Source organism: Halichoerus grypus, chromosome 1 (assembly GCF_964656455.1).
Source record: "Halichoerus grypus chromosome 1, mHalGry1.hap1.1, whole genome shotgun sequence".
Lineage (NCBI taxonomy): Eukaryota > Metazoa > Chordata > Mammalia > Carnivora > Phocidae > Halichoerus > Halichoerus grypus.
In genome coordinates this window covers 186,961,863-186,982,735 of record NC_135712.1, presented here as the reverse complement: position 1 = coordinate 186,982,735, position 20,873 = coordinate 186,961,863, and the positions used below count along the sequence as shown (strand labels likewise).

The 20,873-nt window shown below is 39.8% G+C and overlaps 1 protein-coding gene across 8 annotated transcripts in view; it reads right to left on the bottom strand.

Moving 5' to 3' along the window:
- Positions 1 to 20,873, bottom strand: part of CADPS (calcium dependent secretion activator) — a 466,596-nt gene that overhangs the window by 232,396 nt on the left and 213,327 nt on the right. For all 8 annotated transcript variants that reach the window (XM_078076428.1, XM_078076421.1, XM_078076426.1 and 5 more), the window contains exons 5-6: positions 7,223 to 7,456; positions 1,235 to 1,356 (exon numbers count right to left, since the gene is read on the bottom strand). In XM_078076428.1, coding sequence (XP_077932554.1) covers positions 1,235 to 1,356; positions 7,223 to 7,456 — 356 coding nt within the window. The remainder of the gene's footprint in view (positions 1 to 1,234; positions 1,357 to 7,222; positions 7,457 to 20,873) is intronic.

Genomic DNA, 20,873 nt, shown 5'->3' with positions numbered 1-20,873 from the left:
TGCTATCAGGAGTTACCGTTTTTAAGACTTTTATGAATTAATAAAAATAAAAAAAGAATGCTCATTAGTCTAGGCTGGCTTAATTGAGACAGAAAAGGAAGGGAAAGAGGCAGTGGGTAGGGAGGGAAAAAGGCAGTGACCTCTCCAGAATTGTTGAGGCCTGAGATTCTACTGACCCAAATGAACTGATCATCATCGCTCTTATGAACCACTGCCATAGAATCCTGGCTGGTCTCCCGCATCAACTCTGGCTCAGTCCGCTGCAGCCACAGTGATCTTTTTAAAACACATATCTAATCACCTATCCCTGTACTTTCCTCTCCATGGTCTAGCAAGGCCCTTCATTGTGTGGTCCCTTCCTGCCTCACTGACAGCTTCTGGCATACCTTGTTCTCTGAACTCTAGCCCCACCAACCTTCCTTCCATTCTGCTTTCCTACAGGGCCTTTGCTGACCACAGGGCCTTTACACAAGCTGACTCTGCCTGGAATGCTCTTTCTATTCCCACCCCATCTCACTCAACTTTTATAATACTAGCTCGAATGTCTTATAGCTCCTAAAGAAGGCCTACTCTGACTCTGTCCCCACAAACTGATTTAGGTCCCCTGCTACCTCCTCTCAAAGCACTCTTTCCTTTTCAGCATTTATAACTATTTGTAATTATATATTTATGTGATTATATTTCTGATCCTTCCACTCAATGGTGAGCTCTGTAGGGCTACAGCAGTGACTACCTTCCTCTCCACTGGGCAACACTACCTTGTACACACACACTGAGCATTTGACAAATATGTGTTGACCAAATGAATTAATGTATTATATCTAACATAACACACTGATATACTGACATAGTCATAACCGTGGCACATAGAGAAAGATTTTGAAAAAATTGCTTATACCATGAACCAAATGTGATTTAGCAAATCTTATAAAACAAATTTGTATCAAACTCTCCTACACATCGTATCAAAGGATTGAAGCTGAGGTGAATATATAAAGCCTCCAGAAAGGAGATTGTTTTTTTACTTTCCTTCTGTTCTCTGCTCTAAAAGAATTGGAATCCTTATTATGGCTGCTGAATAAGAATGTAATCAAGTCATCTTGTTTGGAAAACAAACAAGGTACATGCCTTCTAGAACCTTCTGGGGAAACCAGACCTTTAACTTGGAGTTAGACAAAATGGTGCCAATGAGAACAGCCTTCTGGAAGATGAACTGTGGAGGAGCAGAACTTACGTTGGTTTAGAAGCCTCAGCCTGGTCCGTCTGTAGTTTCTCTCCTCCTTCCACCTCCATTGTGCAATATACAATGCGATTGGGAGCCAAGGATTTGAGGCCTTGGACTTCCATGATCACCACCTGGAAAGAGAATCACACATGGTGGCGGTTACTGCCAAAGCCCATGGACAGCATCCCTCAGAAGAAAATACAGAGATGGGAAGAAGTTACCAAAAACCCAACAGGTATCTGGTGGCTTTTATCAGTTTTCTATCAGTCAGGCTGGTACCAGTCTAGCATGAAGATACCATTCTTCATGGTGTAACTGATTGCCTCCCGGATGGAAAGACAACCCTCACTACTTTAGAAGCTCACAGGGGCTAGACAGGTAATGTGAAATGGGCTGCTTGTTCCCTGGGTTGAATGCATAAGATCATTTTTCATTTCTGCAAAGAAATAGGCTCTCCCTTATTTTCTTTAAAAATAGTCTAGCTTTTCATTCAGAACTTGGAAGAGACAAAGGCCCAGAAATTCACTTTTCTCTTTTACAATGAGATAAGTGATAAAACAAATGCTAAGATAAAGGGCAAATAACCATTCAGCATTAGAGTTGGAGATGCAGAGGGAGTAGTGGGGCCTGGGGCAAAAGAGGAGAGCATATGCTCCATCTAAACAGAGCAGTTGGTACCCAGTTGCAGTCCACTATGGCCTTGTCTTCCCTTAGTCTGGAGTTGCCAGATACTGCAATTTTTCCTACCAGAAAACGGAAATCTGAATCAGAATCAAAGTCAGAAATCTGATTTTGAAGTTTTGACAATAATCCAAAAAGGGAGGAATAAAATACACAAACTCTGGGCAGGCCAACACTGTTGAATCAAAACAGAAACATGTCTGCAGCTGCATACTGTCTGTTCTAGACTGAGGAAAAAAGCTGGTGTTTTGCTGGACCAACATATATCATTTACAATTCCTGGCACTTCCCACCACTACCCTTAACTCCGTTCAATCACCTGCTATTCTCATATCCAGTGGTATGTCCTGTCATTTATCAGAGGGAGAGGACAGGAGGGGAGGATAGGGCAAATATACCGATTTAAAAATCTGAAACCAATGACCTGCATCAGGGATCTATAGTAAGCAAGGGATATAAAAATATCACTCAATTGTACTCCAAAAGAGGTAATGGCAGGACACACAGAGAAGGATATGGTTGTGCAAAAAAGTACACTTCTTTCTTTTTTTCAAAATTTTTATTTAAATTCTACTTAGTGAACATGCAGTGCAATATTGGTTTCAGGAGTAGAATTTAGTAATTCATCACTAAAATACAACATCCGGTGTGTACACTTCTTCAATGGGCTTGATTCAAGGAAGTACAATAGGGCCTTAGTGCAAATCAGAAATATCTGGAGGGCTTACTAAACCCAGAAACTGCTGGGCTCCACCCCCAGAATTTCTGATAAGCAGGTCTGGGATGGAGCCTAAGACTTTTTATCTCTAATAATTTCCCTGGTGCTGCTGATGTTGATGCTGATGATCCAGGAGCCATACTTTGAGAACCACTGTATTACTCATGTGATGTTGGGCAAATGACTTGGCTGTGAAGTCACTCCACTTTTCTTTCAAATCTCCTGAGTCTCAAGTCTCTTCATCTGTAAAATGGGGATAATAATGTATGTCCTATATCCCCTGCTGTGTGAGGACCAAATAAGATGATGTATGTAATTGAAAATTTTCATACTGGGAAGAATCATACAAATGAAAGGAAATGCAAGGCACAGTAGAAAGAACAGCATTTTTTGTAATTTAAAAGATTTGAGTTCATCGCTCGGCATCAGGGAAATCCAAATCAAAACCTCAATGAGATACCACCTCACAGCAGTCAGAATGGCTAAAATTAACAAGTCAGGAAATGACAGATGTTGGCGGGGATGTGGAGAAAGGGGAACCCTCCTACACTGTTGGTGGGAATGCAAGCTGGTGCAGCCACTCTGGAAAACAGTATGGAGGTTCCTCAAAAAGTTGAAAATAGAGCTACCATATAATCCAGCAATTGCACTACTGGGTATTTACCCCAAAGATACAAATGTAGGGATCCGAAAGGGTACGTGCACCCCGATGTTTATAGCAGCAATGTCCACAATAGCCAAACTGTGGAAAGAGCCAAGATGTCCATCAACAGATGAATGGATAAAGAAGATGTGGTATATATATACGATGGAATATTATGCAGCCATCAAAAGGAATGAGATCTTGCCATTTGCAACGACGTGGATAGAACTGGAGGGTATTATGCTGAGCGAAATAAGTCAATCAGAGAAAGACATGTATCATATGACCTCACTGATATGAGGAATTCTTAATCTCAGGAAACAAACTGAGGGTTGCTGGAGTAGGGGGTGGGGTGGGAGGGATGGGGTGACTGGGTGATGGACACTGGATGTGCTCTGGTAAGCACTGTGAATTGTGCAAGACTGTTGAATCTCAGATCTGTACCTCTGAAACAAATAATGCAATATATGTTAAGAAAGAAAAAAAAAAGAAGAATGTAGCAGGAGGGGAAGAATGAAGGGGGGGAAATCGGAGGGGTAGACGAACCATGAGAGACGATGGACCCTGAAAAACAAACTGAGGGTTCGAGAGGGGAGGGGGGTGGGAGGATGGGTTAGCCTGGTGATGGGTATTGAGGAGGGCACGTTCTGCATGGAGCACTGGGTGTTATGCACAAACAATGAATCATGGAACACTGTATCTAAAACTAATGATGTAATGTATGGGGATTAACATAACAATAAAAAAATTAAAAAAAAAAGATTTGAGTTCATATCCTGAATCTGATCTTCACTAGCTGTATAATCATTTATAAGTTCCTTAACCTCTCTGCGGCTTTGTTTCCACATCTGCAAATGGCTCAAAAGATTGTTGTGAGGATTCACTGAGTGAATGATGCAAAGTAGGCTTAATGGCCCTCTACATATGCCCATTGTTTTCCCTCAGAGTACTCCCCTGGCGCAAGGCCATGCCACTGGGCAGCCTGGGCCTCAGTTCTCCTGCTGCAGTTAACTGCTCTATAGTGTCCTTCCCAGCCATGCAATTCTATAAGTTCATGAAACATGTCTTGTACCAACCAGCAAATTCAAACTCAGTCTGCCCTGATGAGATGATAATCCTCTATCTCCCTCTTCTCATCCCCCCTCACTGTGTCACCCAACACACAGATGCACAATGATTTTTGTTGGCAGTTTTAGTATATGTGCAATTTAGTGTTCCAAGTAAAAAGTATTTGGGAGCCCTAGGGAATTTCATTCTGTACTTGTGCTTATAAGTTAAAGCCTGTTTGAATCATGTACACATGGGAGTGTGGTTGGAGACTCACTCACATTTATATTTCAGATAATCAGCTGTATAATATTGAGTACAGATAAAGAATTAGGAAATTATGGATTTAAAAGCTTCATGAAAATCAATAAACCACTTTTTTCCCACTTTCTGTGGAAAGACAAGAGGCAGTAGGGAATAAATTGCCACCTCTAATTGGCAATAATCAAATTCAAAGACACCTAAGAAAAAGCATTCAGTACCTCAGGTGGCAGTATTAAAAAAGAAAGAAAGGAAGGAAGTTTCTGTGAAATTACACTGATGATTTTTTCACACACCAAGTGCCCTATATTTAACTGAATACTGCCTCTTCCAACTGCAAAATACATGTTGAAACACTGTAATATGACTATCTTGAGCTGAACTGAGCACAGTAAAACAAATTATCTGCAGTTAATTCACAGCAAGCCTTAATGATGTTCTAGAAAATTAATGTAGTCTTTACAAATCCTAATTAAATCTACAGAAATTGGATCTATTCTCTTGGTCTCCCCAAGTCTAAGGCTATCATAAAATCTTTGTGGGGTTCTGAGTTTTAATAAGTTATGAATGGTTCTCAAACTTCGAAGTGCATAAGAAGCACCTGGGTGGCTCATTAAAATGTACATTTCGTGGTGTACTCCACCCAGAGATTTTTTTTTTTCTGACACCATTGAGGCATATTTTACAGATCATATAATTAACCCATTTCAAGTGTACAATGTAATGATTTTAGTAAATTTACTAAGTTGCATGACTATCATCATAAATTAGTTTTAGAACATTCTTATCTCCCCCAATAATGTCCCTCATGTCCATTTCCACTTCCTGCTCCAGGCAACACTAATATAATTTCTGTTTCTAGAGACTTGCCTTTTCTAGACATTCTATATCAATGGAATCAAACAACATGTGTCTCTTGTGTCTGCCTTCTTTCACTAAGCAGAATATTTTTGACATTCATCTAAATCAAAGCATGTATCTGTAGTTTGTTTCTTTCAAGTGCTGAATAGTAACCCCTTGTATGGATGTACCACATTTTGTCTATCCATTTACCAGTGGATACACATTTAGGTTGTTTCTATTTTTGGCTAGTAAGAATAATGCTGCTATAAACATTTGGGGAGCAAGATTTTATGGGGACATTTGCTTTCATTTCTCTTGGGTAGATATCTAAGAGTAGATGTACTCTACAAGTGGTAAATTTATGTTTAGCTTTTTGAGAAACCACCAAACTATTTTTTTTTAAATTTTATTATGTTATGTTAGTCACCATACAATACATCATTGGTTTTTGATGTGGTGATCCACGATCCATTGTTTTCGTATAACACCCAGTGTTCCATGCAGTACGTGCCCTCCTTAATACCCATCACCGGGCTAACCAATCCCACCCCCCAAAACCTTGTTTGTTTCTCAGAGTCCATAGTCTCTCATGGTTCATCTCTCCCTCCAATTCCCCCCCCCATTTTTCCCTTCCTTCTCCTAATGTCCTCCATGCTATTCCTTATGTTCCACAAATAAGTGAAACCATGTAATAATTGACTTTCTCTGCTTGACTTATTTCACTTAGCATAATCTCCTCCAGTCCCATCCATGTTGATGTAAAAGTTGGGTATTCATCTTTTCTGATGGCTGAGTAATATTCCATTGTATATATGGACCACATCTTCTTTATCCATTCATCTGTTGAAGGGCATCTCGGCTCTTTCCACAGTTTGGCTATTGCGGACATTGCTGCTATGAACATTGGGGTGCATATGGCCCTTCTTTTCACTACATCTGTGTCTTTGGGGTAAATACCCAGTAGTGTAATTGCTGGGTCATAGGGTAGCTCTATTTTTAAATTTTTGAGGCACCTCCACACTGTTTTCCAAAGTGGCTGTACCAACTTGCATTCCCACCAACAGTGTAAGAGGGTTCCCCTTTCTCCACAACCTCTCCAACATTTGTTGGAGAAACCACCAAACTATTTTCCAAAGTGACTGCACCATATTTCCCCCGCCTCGAGATTTGGGTCAATAGGTCTGGGTGATGCCAGGAATATGCACACTGAACCAGCTTCCCAGGCAATGCCAATGTAGCCAGATTAGATCCACTCCCTAAATTATATGTATGAAAATAAAACGTAAGTAGAAGTTACAGAGAGATTTATTGACATGTAGAGCATTCTGCCACATTCCCGGTCTGAACAGGTTCTTTCTTTGGGTGATGAGATCAACTAAAAAGCCTTCACTGCAACAAGAGGCTCTCTACCGTGTAGCCAACAGGAGAGACAACAGGAAAGAAAATCTACAACTCATCAAGTGATGCTAGATATTTCCCTCATAACTGTGACACAGGATGCCAAAATCTTAAACTTTCTAAATTGCATAAGGTCTTTACAAAATCCTTGATCACTACTTTAAGATGGAAAATAATGCAGGATTAAATTTAGTAGGTGGTTCTTAAGACTGCATTTCCTTAAGGAAAGCATGGACTCCTGGAGATGGGGAAGCACTTGCTGATTAGCTGACCCATGCTGAGTAAGCTGTTATTTTAATAACTGCTCTGGGGGTGCAAGGACGAAAGCAAGTTGATTGTGGTGCCTCTAATTACCCACATCCTGCTGGCTGTGCCAGGAAACTTTCAAGGGTTTAGGGCTTTTTACCTCCAGGGAGAAAGACAGCACAACGTCTGATTTGGAGAGCTGGTTCTCACTCTCCTCACCCATGTCGATGATGGAAGCATTGTGGCTGCGTTTGAGTTTCTGCAGCTTGAACTCGCCGCCTTTGGACACTGGCATGCTCTCCAAGTTGGCCATGAGCAGGTTGACTGATGACTTCAGCTCCTCAATGTACATGTTCTCCATTTCTTTGGATACAAACTTGGGAAATTTGCGCTCCTTATAAAGAAAAAGAAAAGTATGAGCAGAAAAGTAAATAGAGACCTGATTTACATAGAAGGTTTTCATCTTATAGCCCAGAGTTATAATAACATCTACCACTGGTGAAATTTTGCTCAGATATTGTGGTATTGTGCTAGAAAAATGTTCACCCTAGTTGAGTAGATAGCTGCCTGCCTTCTAGTCATTTACAATCTCTAACAGCTAAGAGATATATACATAAACATATAGTAAGAAAGAGTCAAATGTTTTATTATAGTTCGATTTTTTCCCCAGTTTTCTCCAGCAAATTTGATTTGTGGAAAGAAAAATGGGGTGATATTTTTTGAATCTGGTTTCGGTTGAAACAGTTTTTCTTTTTAGCAAAATGCAATCAGTTGTTTTTAAGTTTGGAGACAGAAAGACACCCTATTTCTGGATACGTATAGAGATTTTCTCACATGAATAATTCAAGAGGAGCTCATTTGAGATGTTTCAAACATAGCCTGTAGCTATTTCTAAAAGGAATAGTAGAAAGAATAGTTACTGTTTTCAAGAAAAATTGAAAAAAAATAATGAAGTGATGAAAAACGTGATTAGAATTCTTTAGAAAAGAAGATAAAGCAATTCAGTATCAGAATTGACCTCTATTTTTTTCCTTCCTTGCTTATGAATTCAGTTGTAATAGCAACATGCTTTAGTTATGCTATTTTTTTCTTTATACCTCTAGGTTGTCCAAGTGCCTTAAATATACTTTGGATTAATCACCTTCTCAAAGAATCATTTCCCACTTGAAACATGAACTTGCCCTCCTTAACCCTGGTCCATACTGATCAGGTCGAGGGGCAAGCCACATCAGTTTGATTTTTTTTTTTTTTGCAAGTGATAGAAAAATCCAACTTGGAACTGGCTTAAACAATGAAGGGAATTTATTGGTTTGAAATGTCCTGGGGTAGACCAGCTTCCAGTGAGGCTGAAATCAGGACTCAGATGATATCACAACTGAATTTTTCTCCCAAACCTTGGTTTGGGTTCCTTTGGGTTGGCCCAATGCTCAGTCTGGCTCCCCTTAATGTCACAGAAAGCTTGCTAAAGATCTGCACCTTATAACATCACATCATGCTATCTAAAGGAAGGGTGAATATCTCCTCTTGTACTGTCTTTTATCCCAAAATTCTCACCCAAAGTCTGACTTATGTACATACCCTGAACCACCTTTTTTTAAGGCTAGGGATATGTTGTGTTGAGTTGCTTAGGAATGAGTTATTTCCGCCATCCCTGTGGCTGAGGGTAGAATTCCACCTGGATCACATGGGACATGAATTGGTTCACCAATTCCGGGTGGCAAAAAAAATGTGTAGTATGTGGGCATCTGACCCAAATCAACCAACTAATTCAATTAAGTGGGCAACAGTCAACCAGATTTACTCTCTTAAGCAAATGAACTGAGAGATATTGAGATTGCAATTAGCAGTGCAGCTGAAATAGCAAGATCATGTAGACTCATAGGTAGGGGCCATATTGGAACATGTGAAAGAATAAGACACTTGACAAAGAGAGAGAAGGAGGTAGAGAGAGGGACAGAGGTAGAGACTAACAGATGGAGGAAGGAAAGGCAGGAAGGCAGGAGTAAGGGAAGAGGAGAAAAGAAGCTATTTGAGTCACAGAAAGGAGCTCTGACGTTTATTGGTCTTCTAATTCCCATAAAGCCCACCTATTTCTCCTGTTGGCTCCTTTGAGATTCTTTTGTTTTCCTTTCAATAACTCTCCCCACACACTAGTTAGCTAGAAGGGTATTTCTTTCTTGCTACCATAGAAGTTTCACTAAAATTCATATAGTAAATCCTCTGTATAGAGCTTGGAGATGCCTTTATGCTATGCCAGTCTTCTTCCTACCTAGGGGCTGTCATAAGCATTCCCCTTAGCCCCTTGCTGCCCTAGGTAATTCTCAGCCATCTTGTCATCTTCTTTATTTCAGCCTCAAAATTTTATTTCCCTAGGTTGAATCCCCTTATTCTACTTTCTTATAATACCTAACTCAACCTTTTGGTAAAACTTATTATAATTAATGGAAAATGGTGAAATTTATTTACTGTTTATCTTTCTTGCTGGGCCATGATGTCTGTCTTGATACCCTTGGTGAATTCTTATTCTCTAGAATAATCTTCGGCACATAGTAAGTATTTAATACACATGAGTTGAGTGAATGAATGGATGGCTTGTCAAAATGTCCATATTAAGTATCAATGCAGCTAAAACTCAGTCACGAGGTGGAGGTGGAGAGATGATGAAATAGTTCTGGAAGAACAGTGAGATTCTCCTTTTTCATGTAAATGAGCAAGGGGGTCTGAAATCTACCCAGCAACCTTTGAGTACTGATTCTTTCTGGAACCTCCTAGTATAATCACTTCCTGCTTAATGGTTGGGCTCAGCCCACCACGTGGTGCTTTCTAAACACACTGTGGGTAAAAGTTAAGAGGAGAAGGAGGATGGACACCTCTGAAATAACATGATAGGCTGATGAGCTCAATGAGAGCTAGTAATTGTTCAAGGCAAGAATCTCATTTCTTCAAAACTTTTGCACAGTGGGCTTCCTTTTGCTTCTTACCATTCTTGGACTCAATCCAGGATGATTGTGAGCCTCAGACACTAGGGTAAACTTTATGAAAAAGGCCACAGAGATGTGGGGACTTGCCTGCTGGTCCACCATCACTTAGAAAATATTTACCACTGCCAACACTGTGCCTGGTTTAGTGTTAGGCACTGGAGTGGGGGCGAGGATCATGATGAAGGGATGTGGACTGTTCCCCTGAAGGTTAAAACCAGCAGGGAGAAAGATCTATTGGAGAAACATCAAGGTAGATGCTGTAACAGCAGTGTATGAGACATGAACTCTTGCTGAGAGAATCAGGAGTGGCTTTCCAGAGGAGGTGACCTCGGGCTGAGAGTCTGATGGATGAGGAAGAGTTTGCTACCAGGTTGAGTTGGCTGGGACAGGATCATTGTTCTTTTCTCCTTTCCATGGAAAATATACAAGCAACCATGAATCTAAGAAGGTCTGTATTACTGTACATGGCCACAAAATATTTCCTCATCTCCTTTTGAACATGACCCTTGTTGAGAGCAAAGGGAAGAGTGAGGGAAGTTAAAGTGGTCAAAAAGTGGTCCCCAAGGCCATGTTAGAAGATACCAAACAGGTTACATACCAGCAGCCTGAGGTCTGTTACACTGACCTCTTTCCTCCTCATGTTGGGGCTCAAACCTCATAACTCTATGGGATTCTTAGGAAACTGGATAAGTGGTATCTCTCATTTTTTACTGGCAGCTGCTGGCCTTGCAGTTGTCATGGAGATGAAGAGAAAAACCATTGTGTCTGTGAGGTGGATTTTTTCCTGCTAATCAGCATTGAGAGACCTTACCATCAAGTGCAGTCCCTTTTATCACACCCACCTTTAGGACTCACTCAATGCCTCTTAACTCCATAGTCCTGAGGTTTTGCAAGAAGACCCAGTGGTTATAGACAATACCACTTTAGCCCAGAGTTAGAGTCCAACAAACTTTATGCAGCAGAATACTGGAAAAATCCAAAGAATGATCACTGCTCCCAGAACTTAGACAGTTCCTAATGACATCATAAAAAGGGACTCATAAAACTGAAGTCTGCAAGAGAAAACAAGGACATTTTTCTGCCCTGGGTACTAAAGCCTTGAGAAGAAATAGCATTCTGTCAATCTAGGCTGAGGTTCTTGAGGGGAGTTTTCAGCAGCAGACCCATTACAAACACATTTCAAAGCTGAAGTTGTGCCAAAATAAGGGAAATGTAGTCGTCCATCTTGATTGCTACTTTCCCAGGCATAAAAGTAAATTAGCCTTGACAAAAACATTGTTTATTCATATTGCTTTATGAAAGACATAGCATATGGGTAGACAAAGTCTTCCAAAGAAAATCTCTGCTGTCCATTTATTTTGTTTTGGACTGATAACATTCCTCAATGGGGATGGCCTCCCAAGGACAATTCTTAACAGGGTTATTTATGTTCAGCCACACTGAGTGATTTTTTGGATCATCTTGAAAAATAGCATTTGAAAGTGCTAACAGCTCTGTCAGCCATCTACTTTTCTTTTATGTCTTTGCATTTTTATCCATAGAGGATGAAGTGGGTACATGTAAAAGCTGACAAAGGTACCCCTACTCAGACAGAGGATCCTTAGACTCCAAAGGCTCAAATGACAAACTGATAGGTGATCAGAAGGAAGATGTGGCAGAAGGACACTTTCTAGACACAAAGCTCACCGACAGTGTTGCACTTATTCAAAACAACCTCTCAAGCAATTCCTGGGCTCCTATCATGTGTCAGATGGCGTGCATGTCACTGGGGATGAAAGAGTCAGCCAAGAGGCAATAGTATGGGGTGATGCCAGCAAATGATCAAGTAAACACCAGGTGACACATGAAGTAACAGGCATGTGCAGAGTACAAAAGGCACCAAGGAATCTTATCCAGTCTACATGGGTAAAATCAACTTGACTTTGAATCCTGGGTCTACCTCCTATTAGTTGTGTGACTTTACACAGGTTTCTTCACCTGTCTGAATATTGGTTTCCATATTTGAAGTGGAGAGTTATTGTGAATGAAAGACAATAACAAATACCAATACTTTTTGATTATAAATCTGTAAAATCAGCATATGTATACTATATATGTGTATATATATATATACATATGTATACATATACACATACACATATACATACATGCATGCACACACATCCACATCCATGTATCCATGTATATCGGGCACCATGCTACCAGCACCACTGCTAACAGTAACAAGAGCAATAATAGTGATGGTGACTATCATAAAGACCATGATGCTAGTTGACATTTACAATTGTTAATTGTGTCCTGGGCATTAAGCTAAGCACTTTACACGCTTTCCCTCATTTAATTCTTCGAACAACTGAGGGTAGTGCTGTTATTTAATCCCATGTTCTGGAGGAAAATGATACATAAAAGTTAAATCAATAATTAGTAGAATTGAATTTGAAACCTAGAGCCCCCGTTTTTAGCTATCATATGATAGGGCAGAACTATCTGGCCCCAAATGGCAAAGAACCAAGGTAAACCCTATGGGGCCCCTCAGCATGGCCCACCCTCTGCATCACTTCATCTCAGTGTTCAGCAGAGGACCAGGGAAAGCCGAGCCCTCCACAGCAATGAGCGTTCCACTATTACCAGTCAACGTGGATTGTGTAATGGTGGGTGTGGGGTGAAGTGCAGGGAGTGATGGGGGAAAGGTAGACATGTTAAATGAGAGAAAGAAAGTCTTGGTAAATAATCTGTAAAACTCAGCATCACACACATTAGAAGGTATTTTGGGCACAGGGATGATAGCTTCCAGGATTGGCTTCTTTACTCAAACCCATCTTTAAGAGGTTTGGTGTTACTGAATGAACTTCAGAGGATCTCCTCAGCATTTAGATTTTTTTAAAAAAAGATTTTATTCATTTATTTAAGAGAGAGAGAGAGCAAGGGAGAGAGCACAAGCGGAGGGGAGGGGCAGAGGGAGAAGCAGACTTCCCACTGAGCAGGGAGCCTGATGTGGGGCTCGATCCCAGGACCCTGGGATCATGACCTGAAGCCGAAGGCAGATGCTTACTTAACCAGCTGAGCCACCCAGGGGCCCCAGCATTTACGTTTTTGTTTGAATTCAGATTTTCCTGGGTTGTTAACTACCTGCAAAGGTCACAGTCAGGGAGATGCTCCCTACACACATTCTTCCAGGTAAAAAAATCTAACTTAAGTTTTGTGTGCCTGGACAGTGCTACTTCCTGACTCAGGGTGAATGTCAGGTAGAAAAAATTAATTTCTAAGTGTGGGGGGGTAGTATCATTCTCTGGCTGGAGAAGATTCCATTTTTATCTGATTTTCAGCAATGCATGGAAAAGAACCTTTTCATCAAGGAAATATTTAGACATTATTTCTTTCCTGGGGGCATAGTCTCATCAATGTTTGCAACAGGACCATGATATGAGATGATAATTTTGCTCTGCAGAGAATAGGGGTTTAAATGGCAACTCTACATTTAACTGATAGTGCGAAAAACCAATGGTGTTTCACTTCCAGACCTCTGCCGTGAATATTACAAAAGCTATATTATTTGTCTTATATAATTAGCTCACGAATTTTGGAATTTTACCTCAAAATGTGGCCAAAAGGATTGGCAAATATCACAGTACCACTAATGCCACAATCTGTCTGTTTAAGCTCCAATGTCAACTTCTGATCACACAATTTAAATAACTTAGACTTAATTCCTAGGTGAAATCTGGGGACATTTTAATATCAATATGAGAGGATTTGGGAAAATGTCTGAACAGGGATAAGAAGTGTTTTCTACCGCATTTAAAAAGGCATTCAGATCTCTTCATGGAACATTTTTTTTTATGGGGGTATGGGCAGAGGGAGAGAAAGAGAGAGAACCTTAAGCAGGCTCCATACCCAGTGTGGAGCTCAATGCAGGGCTTGATCTCACAACCCTGAGATCATGAACTGAGCCAAAATCAAGAGTCAGATGCTTAACTGACTGAGCCACCGAGGGGCTCCTATTCACAGAACTTTTAAGACAGCATGTCTGATGTTCACAGTGGAGGCTCATGCAGCCATCTCTGTCTGATGATTTGTGGCATGTGGATGTGACTGAATTGACAGATTACAGCACAGGGTTTCAATGGAGGAAGGCTGCCCTGCACTTGCCTCCCTTCTCTCCTAGGAAGAAAGGACAAACCTATGCCTTTTATAAGCGTGTGAGGATGACAATGCTGCCAGCAGAAACACCAGGCTCCTTACAACCTCTTTTTCAGATGCCAAGGAAGTCAAAGCAGAAAGGATGCAGAATTCCAGGAGCCAGTTCTGCCTGATGCTATTGCTTCATTTGGCCTTCTGGATAAACTAAAGGAAATGTACAGTAAATTTTAGTGGAAGAGAGAAAGTGGCTTCCTGGAGGGGCAACCTGATCAATGACAGAGAGATTCCTGTCCTGGTGTAACTTCCTGCCTATCATCTGACTACTCAGAAAAAGAGCATGACACTTGGAATCAGAGCAGTCAGTGTTCTACTTACTGGCTAAGTGAACTTAAACTCTTTGATGTGCCTAAACTGGGGAGATTTATTGTAATTCCCTGGATTGTTTATCACAGGTCCAAATGAGAGTTTACATGAAATTGTACAGCCAATGCCCAAAACATTTAATAAAGGCCGGATGAGCAGAGAGAGAGAGGCTAAGAAGAGGTAAGGTGCAGTCCTGGTTGAAAGACATCTTGAATCTATGACTAGGGGTGATGGGAAAAGTGAGGAACTGTATTTGTGAAGGCATTTTTTAATTGAAGTATAGTTGACATACAATATTATATTAGTTTCAGGTATACAACATAGTGATTCAACATTTATTAACATTACAAAGTGATCACCATATAAATCTAGCTACCATCTGTCACCAAAAAAGGTTATTACAATATTATTAAGTATATTCTCTAGGCTGTAAATACACCCGTGTGTCTTATTTATTTTATGACTTTTATACCTTTAAATTCCCTTCCCCTATTTTGCCCAGACCCTCTTCTCCTCCAACAACCACCAGATTGTTCTCTGTATCCATGAGTCTATTTCTGTTTTATTTTATTTGTCGTCTTTTAGATTCCACACATATGTGACATCATATGGTATTTGTCTTTCTCCTTCTGACATATTTCACTTATTAAATACCCTCTAGGTCCATCCAATGTTGCCACAAGTGGAAAGATCTACTTCCTTTTTTAGGGTTGAGTAATGTTCCATTGTATATATACAGCGTATCTTCTTTATCCATTCATCTACTAATGGACACTTGGGTTGCTTCCCTATTTTGGCAATTGTAAATAATGCTGCAGTAAACATAGAGGTGCATATATTTTTTTCAGATTAGCGTTTTTGTTTTCTTCAAATATCCAGAAGTGGAATTATGGAATTGCATGATAGTTCTATTTTTATTTGTTTTGAGGAAACTTCATACTGCTTTCCATAGTGGCTGTATCATTTTGCACTCCTACCTATAGGACACAGGGTTCCCTTTTCCACACATCTTCACCAACACTGGCTATTTCTTGTCTTTTTGGTGATAGCCATTCTGACAGATGTGAGGTGATATCTCATTGTAGTTTTGATTTTCATTTCCCTGATGCTTAATGATGTTGAAAAATCTTTCATATACCTGTTGGCCATCTGTGTGTCTTCTTTGGAGAAATATGTATTCAGGTCCTCTGCCCATTTTTTTGGAATGTTGGATTGTTGGATTGTTTTTTTGAAATTGAGCTGTGTGAGTTTTTAAAATATATTTTGGATACTAATCCCTTATCGGTTATATCATTTACAAATATCTTCTCCCATTCAGTAAGTTGTCTTTTTGTTTACTGATGGTTTCCTTCACTATGCAAAAGTTTTTTAGTTTGATATAGTCCCATTTATTTTCGCCTTTGTTGCCCTTGCTTGAGGAGACAGACCCAAAAAAATATTGCTTAGACTTATGTCCAAGAATTTTCTGCTTATGTTTTCTTCTAGGAGTTTTCTGGTCTTACATTTAAGACTTCAATCCATTTGAATTTATTGTTGTATATGGTATAAGAAAGTGGCCCAGTTTCATTCTTTCGTATGTAGCTGTCCAGTTTTCCCTTATTGAAGAGACTGTCTTTTCCCCATTGTATGTTCTTGCCTCTTTTGTTGAAGATTAATTGACCATATAAGTGTGGGGTTATTCCTGGATTCTCAATACTGTTCCGTTGATTCATTGTGTGTGTTTTTGTGCCATACTGTTTTGATTACTATAACTTTGTAGTATAGTTTGAAATCAGGGAGTGTGATACCTCCATCTGCGCTCTTCTTTCTCAAGATTTCTTTAGCTATTTGAGGTCTTTGTGGTTCCACACAAATTTTAGGATTATTTGTTCTAGTTTTGTGAAAAATACTATTGGTATTCTGATAGGTATTGCATTGAATGTGAGGACTGCTTTGGGTAGTATGGAAATTTTAACAATATTAATTTTTCCACTCCTTGAGCAAAGTATACCTTTCTATTTATTTGTGTCTTCCATCAATGTCTTAGTTTTCAGGGTAACAGGTTTAAATTTATTCCTAGGTATTCTATTCCTTTTGATGCAATTATAAGTGGGATTGTTTCCTTAATTTCTCTTTTGGATAGTTTGTTGTTTGTTTATACAAATTCCACAAATTTATGTATATTAACTTTGTATCCTGCAACTTTACTGAATTCATTTATTAGTTCTAATAGTCTTTTGGTGGAGTTTTAAGGGTTTCCTATACACAGTATTATGTCATCTGTGAATAGTGACAGCTTTACTTCTTCTTTCCCAATCGGGATATCTTTTATTTCTTTTTCTTGTCCAATTTCTGTGGCTAAGACTTTTTTTTAATATTTTATTTATTTGCCAGAGAGAGAGAGAGAGAGAGACACCACACAAACAAGGGGAGTGGCAGGCAGAGGGAGAGGGAGAAGCAGGTTCCCGCTGAGCAGAGAGCCTGTTGTGGGGCTCGATCCCAGGACCCCCAAGATCATGACCTGAGCCGAAGGCAGACGCTTAACCGACTGAGCCACCCAGGTGTCCCAAGACTTCTAATACTATGTTGAATAAAGGTGGTGAGAGTGGCCATCCTTGTCTTATTCTTGATTTGAGAGGAAAAATTTCAGCTTTTCACCATTGATGTTAGCTGTAGGTCTGTTATAGATGGCCCTTATCATATTGAGGTACATTCCCTCTGTACCCACTTTTTGAGAGTTTTAATCACAATTGAATATTGAATTTCAGTGAATGCTTTTTCTGCATCTATTGAAATGGTCATATAATTTTTCCCTTCTTTTTGTTAATGTGATAGATCACCTTGATTGATTTGCAGATATTGAATCATCCTTGCACCCCTGGAATAAATCCTATTTGATCATGCTATATGATCCTTTTCCTGTACTGTTAAATTCAGGTTACTCATATTTTGTTGAGGATTTTTGTATCTATGTTCATCAGGGATATTGGCCTGTAATTTTCTGTTTTTGTGGTGTGGTCTGGTTTTGATATCAGGGTAATGTTAGTATCTCACAGAATGAATTTGGAAGCATTTTTTCCTCTTTTGTTTTTTGGAATAGTTTGAGAAGGATAGGTATTAACTCTTTTTTAAGCGTTTGGTAGAATTCATCTGTCAAGCCATCTGGTCCTAGAGTTTTGCTTGTTGGAGTTACTTGATTACTAATTCAGTTTCATTAATAACAATCAGTATATTCAGATTTTCTATTTCTTCTTGATTCAGTCTTAGAAGATTATATGTTTATAGGAATTTATCCATTTTTTCTAGGTTGTCCCATTTGTTGGAATATAATTATTTGTAGTAGTCTCTTATTATCCTTAGTATTTCTGTGATATCAGTTGGAACTTCTCTTTCATTTCTGATTCTATTTATTTGAACTCTCTTTTCATAATGAATCTGGCTAAAGGTTTATCAATTTTGTTTATCTCTTCAAAGAACTAGCTCTTAGTTTCATTGATCTTTTCTATTGTATTGTTTTTAGTCTTTACTTCATGTATTTCTGATCTGATTTTTATTATTTCCTTCCTTCTACTAACTTTGAATTTTGTTCTTTGTCTAGTTCCTTTAGGTGTAAGGTTGGATTGTTTATTTGAAAATTTTCTGGTTTCTTGAGGTGGGTCTGTATCACTATAAACTTTTCTCTTAGAACTGCTTTTGCTGTGTTCCATAGACATTGGACCTTTGTGTTTCCATTTTTATTTGTTTCAAGGTATTTTTAAATTTCCTCATTGACTCACTGGTTGTTTAGTAGCATGTTGTTTAGCCTCCACGTGTTTGTGGTTTTTTTTGCAGTTTTCTTGTGGTCGATCTCTAGTTTCATATCATTGTGGTCCGAAAAGATACTTGATCTGAGTGCGGTGCCCCAGGGGTGTCCCTAGTATGGGCTGTGTACACTCTCCTGTTGTGGCTGGGTGACAACTCACTGTTGTGCAGGGCTGGCCCCATCCCATCTGGCTATAAGGCCTGGCTGTGAGTACTACAGCTGTTGCCCTTTTGGCTGAGAGGCCCTGCTGAGGTACAGGATTATACAGGGCTCTCAGTGGGGCACATCCCCTGACATAGCAGTCTAAAGGGAGGATTTCACAATGGTGTCTACCAGCACCAGGATAAGCACAGCAGAATGAAATAGGAAAATTGGCCGCAGCCAGTGTCTCAGTCCCCAGGGAGAGGCTCAGCTCTCTCTCTCTCTCTCTCTCTCTCTCCCATCTCACTGGCTGACGTTCCAAGATTAGTAAGTGGATCTCCTTCACCTGTGGTCTATGTGCTTTTCAATCTCTTGTTTTTGCACTGGTTTCTGCATTGAGTGAGTCTGTGCTTAAGCCCATTGATAGCAGTTTTGTTTTCTCTACCAGGTTTTCCTGAGTGCATTCCCTGTTGGTTGGTTTTCAAAGCCTGGTGTTTGGGGGGCTGATCTTCTGTGTAGGATCTAAGGGTTGAAGTTTTTGATGTGGAGCTCAAATCTCTTGCTCCTCAGCAAAAATTTCTATATTTCTGAGATCCTTCTGATTGGAATGGGATGCTGCATCTGGGTTGTGGTTTCTTCCTTAGTGAGACTGTGTCTCTGTCACTTCCACCCGTGTCAGTGCTGTCCCTTGTTGTGGAGGCCCTGCTCATCCAGTTTCTAGGCCCCCTTCAGAGAGGACAATTCCACATGCAGTTGTAGACTTGTTGTGTCTGTGGGAGGATGTGAGTTCAGGATCTTCCTACGCCACCATCTTGCCTGTCCCCTATCCAGGAATTTCTGGTTATGATATTTACAGGAGCTGATGTTCAGCCATATGGGTTGAATTGCACACTCTCACTAAAATTCACTGTGATGCCAGAAATAGAAAAATCAGGGTTTGCTAAAAGAAGATAAGCTGGGGTACTTTGTTTCAATATCCCTTCATGACCTAGCCAATATCTAAAATCTTGGTATTTTGTTTAATTTTTAGCAGATATTTATCAATTTTCTTTAGTATTAGCCAGGCTGGCTTAGGCAAAGAGAATTTATTTGTCTCAGAACCCAACTAAACTGAGGGAAAAGCAGTTACACAGCTGAGACTCAAGAATAAGTGCAACCAGGGACTTGAACATCCTGAGTATCTTGGTATACTTCCTGCCTCTATCTCTCTTTGTACGTTGACTTTATTCTTTTATCTTCTTTTCCCTACATGGAAGAATTAAGCATGACTGCCGACATCTTTCTAGCATGAGAAGACACAGCCCTGTTGGCCCAGAGTCCACAGGTCCCAGGGCAGTAATTCATTGGTTTAGTTGCATCAGGCATCCATTTCTGGACCAATCACTTGTGGTTAGGGCAGGCTGGAAACCGTGCCTGGTTCCATATGGGTAAAGAACATAGTTCCAGGACTAACTAGTTATGGCAAGGAGACCACTGGCATGAATAAACAATGAAGAAGATAGTCCATTTCTACAAGAACAGGAGATAGTGATGGGCAGACTCTTTCATAGAAATCCTCAATACCCTAAATGTTTGGAGGATTCTCCATATACTTGGAAATTACTCTCCATTCTCTATAAATAATAACCAAGATTCACTCTAATTGGCTATTTCATTGTCTAAGAAAGTCTAGTTCTAAGTAGTCAATAATATCTTACTTGTTATCAAAATACCTAGTGGCATGGGCCGAGGGAGAGAGTTTTTTGGTCTACCATTGTTCAGAGATGAGCAATTTGGCTCACTATATAACAGTTGTTCATTCATGGTCTTTTAAAAATTGAAATTAGCCTACGCTAGTTTCTTAAATTATCACGTGAAGCCTCAAAGTAAACAACTAAAATAAAGGTGCCATGAACTTGTTTTTGATGTGTGTGTGGAGTGTGTGAGTGTGTGTGTGATTTTCTTCAAACAGGATGAATACTCATTAGTTGGGGGTGTAATAGTTGCCTAAAGGCAGAGAATGGACCAAATGAACTCTATTTTCTGGATAATCTGCTGAGGAGACACTGAGTTTACAGAAGTAAATTCTGAAGCCTTATTGATGTTTTTTCCCTCGTTAAGCAGGATTTTCAAACATAAGAGCCTTTTACGCTACCTTTCAGCAAATCCATCACTGCATATTATTTTTAGCCAACAGACTGACTCTACTATAAACTTCGAAGATGTCCAAAAACAAGATGTAAAATATTTCAAAAAAGCTGCTTAAGCACAAACGGAGATTTTTGAGCTTTTTGGAATCTCTTTTTGGTTTCTCTTCTAGTGGAAGTCCTTCCCACGTGTCCAGGTCCTGAGACACTTCTTTCCATGAAGAGAAAGGCTGGATGCTAAGCTCTGCTAACTGTCCATCCTCCCTACCATTTCCCACA